Here is a 12,522-nt window from a genome sequence, read left to right on the forward strand (position 1 = left end):
TCTTGCCGGAAGCAGGGCTGGAGCCTGGGGAGAGCTGGCTGCACGGCAGGCGACAGAGGCCCGGCCCGAGTCCACAGAGTGAGCGAGCGGTGGGGCTGGCAGGAGCAGCAGAGCCCAATGACGCTGAGCGGCTGGCTGCTCAGAGCATCCCCAAGTGCCAAATGCCCGCTTCCCCGGTCTGCGCTGGTGCCTGCTGGGGAGCTGCCAAACGAGGCTAATTAAGAGGTTTTCTCAGAGCAAATTAAACAGCGGTGGTTCTTTTCCCTTCCCCTGATGTTGCTCCCACTCAGCTCCGTGGCTGCTGGCACCTGGGCGCATCTGTGCCTGGCTTCTCTGGAAAGTGGGTCTGGGGGTGGGGATCCCTTAGTCTTCTGGCCTCCAAAGAAGTGAAGGGGGGAAAAGGAGGGACGCTCCCCCTTTCACTTGCCCCACAGCAGAAGCTGCTCTTGCCTGCAGCTTCCTGGCTTGCAAGGCTTCCCCCTCGGTGGAACCAGAAGAGGGGCCTACCACGCTGAGACGCCCACGTGCGCTGCCTCGGGAGAGGAAGCAGCATCCCACGGAGCCTCCCTGCTCCTTCGTGGAAGGGCTGACCTGGCCAGGAAGAGGACGGCCTGCAGATACCAGAAGAAAGACAGGGGAAATGACCTCTCAGTCGCCCTCAACACACAACTGCCTTTGGCAGATGACCCCGCCTGCCTCCTGCCACCCGCTGGGCGCCTGGGCAAGGAAGCTGCCTAGAGAAGCTGGTTTGGCTAACTGAGAGCCCAGATTGTGCCAGAAACAGTAGAATGGAAGCATCGGATCCCGGTAAGCTTCAGCTGCTCCTCAGCAAAAGCATTCTGGGATCTGCCCTTTTGCCATCCTTGGTTCCACCTGGTTGTATCTTCTTCCACCCACCAGAACTTGTCTTTTGTGTGGAAGGATTCTTGTCGGGGAAGAGAATCCTTGTCTTTTGTGTGGAAGGATTCTCTTCCCCGACAAGAATCCTTCCACGCAACCAAACCTAGCCAGAATCCTGACATTCTTGCACCACACAGGAATGGCAAAAGCCAAAAGCTTTGAGGCATTTGGTCAATGCTGGTCAGCAGCTTGCCAGGCGGTTTGCCCAGGGCAGACAGGCAGCCCTCCTTGGGCCAGGAGAGTCTACCATGGCGCCCCCCCGCCCTGTAAAGGCTTAGGAGCAACTGCAGCGGTGGCTGCCGTCCTATCCCAGCCCCCTTTCTCCCTTGACTCTGGATAAGTCAAGGGGGAGGCAGGACAGCCAGGCGCCTTGCTCTGGAAGCAGGACTGGGCTGCTGAGAGGGGGCCGTGGCAGGGAAGACAGCTGCTGATGCCCAGGGCTTGCCCTGCAGGCCAGGAGCAGAGGCCGAGGGCCCACCATCAGCAGCCACCAGCCAGGCTCTACAGCAGCCCTAACTCAGCTTGTCTCCACACTTCTTTGTGAGACAGAAACAGCCCCTGATTGCCGCTTGGCCGGTTCTGGTCCAAGGGTGAGGAGAGCTCCTTCCCACCCCAATGGAGGCCCGGAAGGGCTCCGGGCTTGGACTGGTGGGGGATCCTTTTCTGAGGGCACTTGGCAGTTCCAGGAAGGGGAGGGGGTCCCCTGGGTAGAAGGGCAGGGGGCTCTTCCTCTAATTGGTGCCTGGCCTTGTCAGTGGTTCTGGGTGGAGACCGTCTTCCCCACGGTTCCCCTTCGTCCCTCTGGCCTTGCTGGGAATTAGGGGCACTGCGTTCCATACGTTTGGAAAGAAACCGGATGGGGAGGGGATCTTTTGCTGAGTCCCACAAACTGACGTCATCTAAGCATTCACCAGCACATTCGTGATCATGCATGTGCTCTGCTGCCAAAGCAGCACATCCCCACATGTTGGCATTTTAATCGACCAAAACAGATTAAGTCTAACTAAGAAAGGGTGCATGAAATTAAACTTTGGGGCTGAGTTTCCACAATCACTAGCAATAACCACTGAATTAATCCAGGTTTGGTAATTACAAAGTATGACAACTTATCCCCTAAGCAGACCAGCTGGGCTCAGCCACCAAGGTTAAAACAAAACTCTCTTTGCTGCTCCTGTGCTGACCAAACTGGGCACATTGTAGAAATGCCAGTCTCTCCATCTGAGAGTCTTCAGGGGCTCCATTCCTACAGGAGCCTCTTTGCCCTGACAAGAATCCTTCCACACAACCAAAGAACCTTCAGACAACTTCCCAGCGGACCAGCTCCCCGGGATCACCCTGGGCTGCTTCTTGAGAGCCCGGCCATCTGCCTTTTCTGGGATGCACCCTCCCTCCAGGCGGCCAGGAAGACTGGGTGGCCAAGCAGCTGCACCGGCACAGCCACCCTGGGCACCTCCACATGCTGATGAGCTTCAGTCTTGGGACTGCAGCGTGACCCTGAGGTGGTGCCTTTGGCCAAAGCAGGACCCCAAGGCTTGATGGCTCCTTCTCCGGAACCAGCATTGCGGGAACCAGAGTCCCGGGGCTGCTAGCCCAAAGCGCAGCCACTGGCCTCGGATGGGCGCTGATGCCCTCCTTGCCCGCCCGCCCGCCCGGAGCCATCCCTGAGCCGGGCAGGTGCCTAGGCGCCCCTTGGTCGAGACGAGGAGACCAGCCCTCCTCCTCCTCCTCCCCCAGCCGCCCAACCTGCTACCCAGCCGAGCCCTTCGGGCAGAGGGGAGTGTGGGGCGCCACTCGCCCGCCGCCTGAAAGTTCGGGGCGGGAGGGAAGCCCCCCCATCCCCGCCGCCCACGCCGGGCTTACCGCTTCTGCAGCCGGTCGGAGAGTCGGGCTCGTGCGCGGAGCCTCCGCCTCGCCAGCCTGGCTGCGCCCGAGACTCTCCGCTGCGCGCGGCGGCGTTAACCCTTCGGCGTCTGGCCGGCCGTGGAGGCGGCGGCGGCGGCGGGGGGGGGGGAGGGAGTCGGGCTCGGCGCGGGGGTCGGGGGGGGCAGCCCGTTTCCGCCCGCCTGGATCCCTCCACGCGCTGCCTCCCGCGCAGAGCCCGGCGCTCTCACCAGCTGCAGCTGCGCGGGCTGGCAGACGCTCTGGAGCCCGTCCATCCGCTCCTTCGCGGGCTGGCCGGGGACTCCGGCGCCGCCGGGGGAGACGCCGCTTCGCGCCCCAGGAGCCCCGGTTCCGCCGCTGCCCCTCCTCGGCCGCGCACGTTCGGGAGGCGGAGGGCGGCGCAGATGCTTTCCTGGAGCGCTCCGGGCGACCCCCGCGCTCCCTCTCGACGGCCGGGCGGGCAACCGGGGCGAAGGCGCGGTCAGGGCAGGTGCCGCCCTTCCCGGGCAGCGGCGCGCCGCGGCAAGGCAAAGGGGCTGCCCAGCCGCCGCCTTCGGGTCTCGCCAGTCTGGACCACCGGTGCTCGCGCCTCCCTCACGGCCCCTGGGTTCCCCCAAAGCCCATCGGCCCCTACCCCAAACTCCTGCGGAAGACAGTACCGTTCCTCCCCCACTTTCCAGCTCTTGATTTGGCATTTCTCCGGCGGAAACCAGGCAGTTGAGTTGCTCTAAAGGTTCCGCTTCCAAGCAACCGTTTGCCACCCCCCCGCAAGCCCCCTCTCCGAAGCTGCAAGGACGAGATCCTGATGCGAGGGAGGGGCGCCAGTCCTCACTTAGCACGGGCAAGATTTGGTGGGGAAGCTGGCCGGTCCAGCCCAAGGCTTGCCTCGGAGGTTGTGCCCGAGGCTAACTTGCACTTGAAAATAACCAATAAATTGCTTCTGCGGGTTAATCGGCCTCACAGTCTGATCCATTCCTTTGGACGATCAGTTTGCACTCTTGATGTCTCCATCAACTTACAAATACCTTGACTGGTGATGTCATAAGAGACAAAACTAGCCTCAGTTCAGCTACCATTTTTTAAATTTTGGGAAAGCTGAAAGCTACGGCTTATTGAGCCCGGATGCAGCTCATTTACCCACAGTTTACCCTTCTTGATGCTGCACCGTCGCTGCCTGGGAAGTTCTGTGCCTAAGAGGCCCTGGGAAAGCAGGTGAGGCTCCTGGTCTGAGACTTATTTGTGGAAGAAGTTGGGGGAGGTTGGTGAGCAGAGCCCTCCTTGCAGGAACTCACCACCCCTCTGCGTGGTCCTGCCTGGAGGGCAGAATGGACAAGTTGCGAGGAGGAACAATTTTCACCATCTTCCGGGGGCCCTCAAAGCAGGTCCCAAGGGCACACTTGGGGGTCCTGGCCTGCCAGCCTTCAGCTTCTCGTTTTTCCCTGTCAAGGCATCCTGCATCCCACCCCCTTACTACATTTTTGGTAGAACCACAAAATTCGGGCTCTTCACCAAAAACATTTTGGGACAAGAGAGATCATGCTATCCCTGAATACTAGCACATTATGTGCATTGGTAATTGTAGTGATGTTTATGTGTCTTTGGCAATGAAATATCACAGCAGCTGTAGCAATAAATGCACAATAAATAATATATACACTTTATAGATGCAGCTTGACTTGGAACAACTTACATCGTGCAATGGTTCCTTCCACACCATAAAACAGTAACAACTGTGTATCTCAGATACTTGGGAAGGACTCAATAGGTGGACAAAAATGCCAAATCGAGTCTAAACATCTGGCTGACCACATGACCAACCATAAAAATAATATAACAATGTACAGATTGTGCAAAAATGCAGAAGAAAATAGATTGTACAGTCAGCTCATGCAAGAAAATCACACTGATAATAAACAATGACACCACACAGTTTCCAAAATGATTCATTGGAACATCTGTAAAAATTATCATAATTGGTGAGAACGTATGAGTTGAAAAAGAAGTTGGGAATAAGCAGATTAAAATATTGTGAATACAAACTGATAGTCTTGGCTCATAACACACCAAATTTAACTGTAGTTGAAGACAAGAAGGTGTGGATAATGGATATGGCAATACCAGGGACAGCAGAATAGAAGAGAAAGAATTCCAGATCACAAAGTATCCAAATCTAAAATTGAAATTGAATGATTATGGCATAAACCAGCTGTGGTGTTCCCAGTGATTATTGGCACACTGAGAAAAATATTGGACAGCACTTGGAAAATCTGACATTGGGCTTAAAATACACCGACAGCATAATTCATTATTGGCTTTGGGCCCATCCTAACACCCCCTCCCCCCACACCAAAAGCCCTCTATGACTCCGTGAGCTGGCCAGGAGTCTGCTCTTTCCAGGAACCCTATTTCAAACTGAACCATTCCACTCTGGAGAAATAATATTTTATCTGTTCAGCCACAGCAGATCACTGTGAGTCACTCCTCAATAATGTTCTGGCTTTTGTGTACGCCACACATTATTATTTTTTTCCTTTTCAGGAACAAAAAAGGTGTGATGAATAACGGAAGGTTTGCCAGTCTGCAACCTTGCTTTGATGTTTACAGCCATGCTCCGTCATCTGAAGGTTGTCCTTCAAAGGACACCTCAGGCACCACTTCCTTTTCCACCCCCTTTCACACCTGTCAGGACTTCCTGCACATATGAGCATGGAAGCACGTTGAGACAATTGCAATGTCGTGCTTAAAATGAGGCTGATTGTTCTGCTGACTGGATCTTAATCAATGCAACCCGGCAACTTGAATACCACTCTCAACGTGTAAAATGATGTGCACACAGAGCACCTGGAGAGTGCTTTTACCTCCTCAATGGGCTTCTGGCCTTTGGTGTGCTCTTCAGTGACACAACTGAGCGGTGCAGATTCTTTGCGCATCCCCAGAACCCTTGGAGGAAGACGAATTGCATTTGCACTGTGGAAGTGGTGATTGGCTGATGGCTGGCCTGAAGCCATTGAGACTGAACAGGTTCTCTTAATCCCTAACTGGGGTTTGTTCTGAACAGACACATCCATTGGGAAGCTGTATGGCATCTGAGCATGACCAATCCATGAGCTATGCTGGCTGTGGAGCTTTCCTTTGCCAGCCCGCTCCCCATCCTCCTCCAGCTTGTTCCTTGAGCACCCTCAGGAAGGCTGGTCCATTTCCGAACTCCTACAGATGGTTAAAGGACTCCAGTGACATCTTTTCACTGAGTGTCATTAAAGGATTCTTGCAAAATATCTGGAGTCTGGTAGCCCCTTTCTGGCTTCTGCCTTTGAATCAGATTGGTGGGTTGGAAGCGAAGTCACCAAACCTCCGCCTGGTTTTTGGCTACTGTAGACTAACATGGTTCTCCTCCCACAAGGAATCCTGTAAGCGATTCTGATCACATCAGCTCAGAAAGCAGAGGAAGAAAGGCGGCTGAGAACAGAAGAACGGAACAAAGGAGCTGGAGCAGCTGCCTCTGAGGAGCTTTGCTTAGGACAATGGATCGGAACCTCTAGTCCTGAGTGCCCAGAACAAAACTGACCAGAGGGAGGACAAGGTGACCACCAACAAAGGAAGCCCCCACCTGCCCAATGCATTCCATGTTCCCTCTTGAACAAGACACCATCCAGCGTGCTCCAAGTGGGCAGGCTTTGCCTACCGGGATGGCTGGGCTGAGATGTTTGTTCCTGCACATTCTAAGGTTGGCAGCTTTTGCAAGCCAGGAAGGTGTAACTGGAGTAGCCACTTTCCTGTCTGTGCTGACCGCCGGAGCAGCCGGTGCCCAAGAATCTGGCTATTTGCTCAGAGCCAGCAAGAGCGGAGGGAGAATGTCCTGTCTCCAAGGAGAACAGTTGGCATCGTTGGCTGCTTCCTGGGGAAGGCTTGGGAACACTTTCCCTTGCCAATTGCTTCTCCAGGCCTGCTGCTGACAGCCGGAGTTCCCTTGCCCAGGTTTTCTCCAGAACCCTCGTTGCCCCTAGCACGAAAGGGGCTAGCCAGGGAGCCCCATGGAAAAAGGGATGCGTGCAAAGGAAGGTATGCAAAGGTCAGGCGACAGACGGATTGGACTTGCTGTGCCACCTGCCCAGGGCAATGGATCCTAGGCTCCGCAGCGGTATCACAACCTCTCTCCTTTTCACTGAGTTTTAGAGCAGCATTTCCCACCCGCAGCAACTTGTAAGATAGGGCGACTCCAACCCCCAGAATTCCCCAGCCGACCAAACCTCAGCTAGGGAGGGAACAGGTCTGCCTTGATGCTCTCTGAACGCCTGGCAGGTTGGCATTTGCTTGAGGGTGCTCAGTTGGGAGCGGTTGCCGTGGGACCCAGTTGTTGTTCATTCTAAAGGCCTTGAAGTTCCTAAGATATATCGAAGGCTTCTATGTTTTGCATTGTAAATTCCTGGCTTGGGGGAAGAGACCCCTCCCCCCAACCTGTTCTACCTCCCAATCCTGTGGTGCGTATTAAAACTGAGGAACCTGAGCAGAACTTGCTGTTTGGCCCCATGAGAACAACGCAGAATGGCGTGTTAAGAGAGGGCCTGCTGGGCAGAGTTCAGGAGACAAACAGAGCACCCCCAGGGTGGGCTTCTCTGGTTGGAGCTCCTGCCCCCCCTCCAGGGTGGTGGGGCAGCAGGGCCTTCTGTGCCTGGATGAGTGCTGGGAAGCAGCCAACTTGGTGCCCTGCTGCCTCCGTGTGGAGACTGCTGCCTCTGCAGCCCTAAGCCAGGCAAAGGACATCAGCATCTTGTTCAACAGTGACAGATGTCCCAGCCTGGCTTCCCACCCCAAACCTTTACTGAAGCATAAATGTCACTCCCTTGGCTCATACCTTGTCAAGCTCTACCTAAAGCCCAAGCAGTCACCCACAGGAAGTTCCTGCATTGTTGGAAGATGCTGGCAGCATTTCAGAGAGACAACTTGCTAAGCAATCTGCCATAACGGGCACAGGCAGACTCGGGCACCCACCCATTTGCCCAAGAGGCCCCAGCTCTGAGCAGGACAGTTCCAGGACTGTCAACCAAGCCTAGCTTCCGCTGAGTGATCAGCATCACCATTCCATCCTGCCAATATAAAGCACAAGGGGTGGAAGAGGCACACCTCAGGATAGTTTTAAAAAACCCCACCACACATATAAGCAAGGCAAAAACGTGCAGAAAGTGTAGCAGCACATTCGCTTGGTGGCTTGTCTGGATTTTAGAAGACAAAATACAAATATGACAGGAGGTACCACCCCCCTCACCCCCTATTTTGCTAGGAAGCCGCTCTTGATCCCACTCGGATAAACTAATGAACTTCTACATGCACAGAAAAGCATTAAGACGGCACCCCAAAACATTGATAGGGATGTGAATGTGACTTTTCCCCTCTGACTCCTCGCAAGCTCCTCTTGAGTGCAGTGAAATCTTATGTGGCCACCCTGGACAAACAGCCCGTTCTTCCTCCAGGAGCACTTTCAACAAGTACGGTGAAGCTGGCAGCCTGCCCCATTTTGCTCTCAGCCATTCAGATAACAAGCACCCCATTTCTGGGGCAGCCCTTCTATCCCCCCCCCCTTTCCATGGCTGCATCCAAACACAGGAGGACACGCATCATAGCAAGTTTCTCCTTTTTTATTGAACCGATCTGTCCAAGCAGTTTACTTCTTCTTTTCCACGTCCTGCTCGGCTGCTTCCTTGGCTCGCTTGGCCCGGATGCCGAAGAGCCGAGCGTTTGCCCGGGCCATGCGCAGAGTGGCGAAGGCCTTGAAGTTCTTCTCTTCTTCCGAGATAACCCGGGCCTTCTCCTTTTTGTAGACCTACGAAAGGTAAGAGTTGCAACAGTCACAGCAGATCCTCTTTTCTGCTTTTGACCGGTTGCCACCTGTGGCTTAACCGGCACGCTGGGCCTTGTTCTATTAGCACAACTGCTCACACTGCCTGTAAGAAGTTCTTAGTAGCAGGCTTACCCAGGTTCAGTTATATTCAGTATTAAAGCTCTCCAGAAAATATTTTTCTTCGCAACCCACATGCTTCTAAATATGGCTAAGAGACTGAAAAGAAGCTGCCAGCTGATAAATAACTACAGAACTGCATGGTTCTGAAAAACTGCTTCCCAGAGCCATGAAAGTAGACCAAAAGAATTAAAAGATTGGAATGGCATCATAAGAGCCAATATAAGAAATGTCTTGTTTAGGAAAAAAAGACAGGTGAAGGATGGGTTAAGACAGGACAGAGATCTGCCGAACTAAACAGTGGCGTAGCGTGGGGGGTGCAGGGGGGGCCGGCCGCACCGGGCGCAACATCTGGGGGGGGCGCTCGCACTCGCAGCTCTCTGCCCCTGCCTGGCTCACTCTCTCTCACTGCAGTGCTGGCTGTGCGAAACCGATCCGAGCTGCCGGGTCGCCGCCCACTATGGAGGGGGGGTGCCAGGCGTGCAGTGCGGTGCACGGGTTAGGGGGCGCAAATTACTTGCCTTGCCCCGGGTGCTGACAACCCACGCTACGCCACTGGAACTAAACAAGATGAGGACAAAATTTATCTTCCAAATGAGTTAAACCCGGTGAAACTGCTTCTTCACACCAAGTATAACTTATGGAATTTAGTGCCACAATAACATTTATTTACATTTATACAGCTACCATCTTACATCAAACTCTGGGAAGCTCCCAATCAACCACGAGAACTTAATACATGTATCGGTTAAGACCATAAATATTGAAAACCTGGCAAAGTTAAGCTTCCAACATTTGCGTTAAATCCTCTTGTGCACCTCACCCAATGCTTGGGGGAAAAGAGTTTCTCTAAAGCACATGATAAGCCCACCCTCCCCGCAAAAACACCAAAGGCAAAACTTAAAAAGCTTCAGTTAAAAGCAGGAAACACCTCCTGGTTAACAACGTTTGAGGAAAGATCCGGTAAATCCAGAAACCAGGGTCACTTACGGTTTTAATGGGCATAACTGGACCAGACAGTTGTGTGGCCATCTTGAGTTCCTCTGCCTAAAGAAACAAGGAAAGAATCAACAATAAGAGGCTATACACTTCTGTTACTGGACTGCCAAAAAATAAAATAAAAAGTAGTTTGGGGAGGAATGGCTGGTGATGGTGGGTCTGCAGCTGCTAGGATATCTAGAGGAAGCCAACTGACAATCCATGGTTTTCATAAAAATGCTTTTGGTGGTAAAGCAACCCACATGGAAAAAGGGTTGCAAATCACCATTACCTCTTGGGACCTACCTTCAAAATGGGCCAGCACCAAATGAAAATTATCCCCACTATAATTTACTGATCAAGGCACTTTTAACAAAGTTCTCGTAAGAAACTACGCCAAAAGTAAGTCACTGCATTATGGCTTAGTGCATGACTCCAGATGAGCTTTTGAAGTTTCAGATCTTCCTTCAAAAACATGTTTTACATTTCACTTTGGTGCCACTTTTTCTGCTCCAATGCAGACAAACTGTAACCTCCAGGGTGAGGAACTAATTACAGGGCTTAGCAATGGGCAATTCGGTTCACCAAACACAAGCTGCAAAGAGCCACTGGCGTCAGCAGATGGAAAATCCACCAGGCCTCTAATTGAGTAGCAAGCCTGATGCTCAAACTCTCAACGCAAACTCCTATCAGAGTTAAGACTGAGATTTCTAAGATGCTTTATTACAATGCTCTTTGCGCCAGCTTTTTATACAGACTCTGTCCTTACTGTGCTGTCTCCCTTCTTGGGTGCAGAAGACTTCCGGGGAAAGAGGATGAGCTTAGAGCGATATTCCTTCAGCCTTTGGACGTTGGCTTGCAAGGCTTCAGTAGACTTGTTCCGGCGCCTGGGATCCACCGCGATACCAATTGTCTGGGCAAATTTCTTGTGGATACCAGCCATCTAGGGAGAGTCATGTGGACACAGGACTTAAATCTAGGCAAGTCTGAACTGCTACTCCTGCTCCTTCTGGGGAGGCAGGACAGTCATCAACTGGAAAAGGGTTCAAAGCACCATCATCATGGAGCTGACAGGTATTTGGGGGCGTCACCATTAGACTGTAAAGTTTTGACCACAAATGGCTTATTGGAGGTAAGAGAATCACTGGCAAGATTTTGCTTAGTTTATCAGATTCTCTGAAAATATAGTCACACCAAGAAAACTGATCAAGGGAGTTTCTAATATAAAATGAAATCTCAGCATAGAATAACCCTGATTCTCAAATGATCTAGGCAAGACAACCCACAGGCATTTCTCTCCCAGGCCTCCTTCTTCACTCACCCGGAGCTCTTCCAGGCTGAATCCTCTGCCCAAACGGACCTTTGTATGGTATCGCACGGTGGGGCACCTCACGACTGGTCTAACTGGCCCAGATACTGGGCGAGGAGCAATACGGCGGGCTTTTGCCTGGCGGGCTTTTCTCCTGAGCGGGAAAAGCAATAGAAAGGGCTACATCAAGGCCTGCCTATCGTCTCTGGCGATGAATTATAGCAAAACCAAGCAAGGTGGTCACAAGAAGGAGAAACGAGGCCGGTGGGGTGGGGGCAGCTACAACCATCAGTTTCATGGGTTCAAAGGATCATCAATGAGGTTCAGCGATTCCGGAGAATTCTCATCATCTGGCTGTAGCAGCAAAGCCCCTTCCTACTATCCAGAGTCTGGGAATTGGATCAGCTCCGTGAGCTCACCTGCGGATCTTCCTGGCAGGCTGGTTGAACCACGTGGCCACTCGTCTTTGCCAGTCCTTATGGAAGTGGGGCTTCAAGATCATGCCATTCCGGCTGGGCGCCATGCCTGCTCAGATCCCTGAAAATACAAAACCAGCTGGATCACCCCGCAGGCCTTCCGGGTGCCATTTCATCAGCCGCTTGACGGGAACCCTATTTCACTTCTCCCCGGCGGCGCCAGCTACGCCTCCGCCCGGCCTGCTCAGACGGACGGGGCTCCTTGCCAGCAGGAGGGTGGAGAAGCCCTTCGCTCCCTGCCGCGGCTCCGCTTCTCGCCCTCCGAGTCGCCGGAGCTCAGCCGCGAGGCCTTCCCGAGGCCGCCCGCGCGTCTCGGCGGTCGCCTCCGCAGTGCGGGGGTCGGATGGCGGCCGATGCGGACCCACCGCCAGCCCAGCGCGAGAACTCACCTCCCGGGAGAGAAAATGGCCGGCCGGAAAAAGAAAGAGGCGGCGCGAAGGATGCCGGGATATGTTGCCGTCGCCGCATCCAAGGCGCCCCGGAAGTACGACATTTACCCCGGCCAATCTACGCAGCGCAATTGCCAATTTCTGCTTCCAGTCGCTTTGCCAGTCACCAAGATGGTGCTTAATTTAAAGGAGCCGTCGTGCTCACCTCTGTGGTTTCCATTGCACCGCCTTGTACCAAGCCAGAGAAATGCAGATCCTTTTTCCTAATCTGATGCCTTCCAGATCTAGTGGATTATACTCTCCACTAGAGAACGTGCTGCTCCAAGAAGGTGCGGGGGGGGGGGCTAGTCTGCAGTATCTGGACAGCATCTGATGCAGGAAGAGTGGAATAGGTATTACAGAATGGGAGACAGATGCTTGGCACGCAGCCACGTGTTGAAAGCGTTCCCGAGACTAAAACTTACTCTGTTGCTGTAATTCAGGGGTGTCAAAACTGCCGACCCGCGTCATGTCGAAACCGCGCCCGCCCCAATGCCAGCAATGGGGGGGGGAGAAGTCGCGATACGTCACGTGACATTGCGAGTTTGACACCCCTGCTCTAATTGAAGTGTTTTTATGTTCTTAGGCAAGAGCATA

General features: G+C 53.5%; 1 protein-coding gene across 1 annotated transcript; it reads right to left on the reverse strand.

Moving 5' to 3' along the window:
* Positions 1-8,394: 8,394 nt before the first annotated feature.
* On the reverse strand, positions 8,395-11,954 carry RPL13 (ribosomal protein L13). Its single transcript, XM_081335981.1, has 6 exons — positions 11,887-11,954; positions 11,441-11,558; positions 11,034-11,175; positions 10,482-10,655; positions 9,725-9,781; positions 8,395-8,599 (listed from the first exon to the last, which is right to left on the reverse strand). The coding sequence occupies exons 2-6, from the start codon at positions 11,542-11,544 to the stop codon at positions 8,441-8,443; spliced, it is 636 nt and encodes a 211-aa protein (XP_081192107.1). The 5' UTR covers positions 11,545-11,558; positions 11,887-11,954; the 3' UTR covers positions 8,395-8,440.
* Between the last annotated feature and the right edge of the window lie 568 nt (positions 11,955-12,522).

The sequence above is a fragment of the Vipera berus genome (assembly GCF_964194415.1).
Source record: "Vipera berus genome assembly, chromosome: 10".
Lineage (NCBI taxonomy): Eukaryota > Metazoa > Chordata > Lepidosauria > Squamata > Viperidae > Vipera > Vipera berus.

Coding starts and splice junctions, on each gene's coding strand:
- RPL13 (XM_081335981.1), bottom strand. CDS start 11,544: ATGGCGCCCAGCCGGAATGGCATGATCTTGAAGCCCCACTTCCATAAG. Junction 10,656..11,033: donor TCAGCCTGGAAGAGCTCCGG/GTGAGTGAAGAA, acceptor GACTCTCCCTAG/ATGGCTGGTATCCACAAGAA. Junction 9,782..10,481: donor CCAAGAAGGGAGACAGCACA/GTAAGGACAGAG, acceptor TTGTTTCTTTAG/GCAGAGGAACTCAAGATGGC.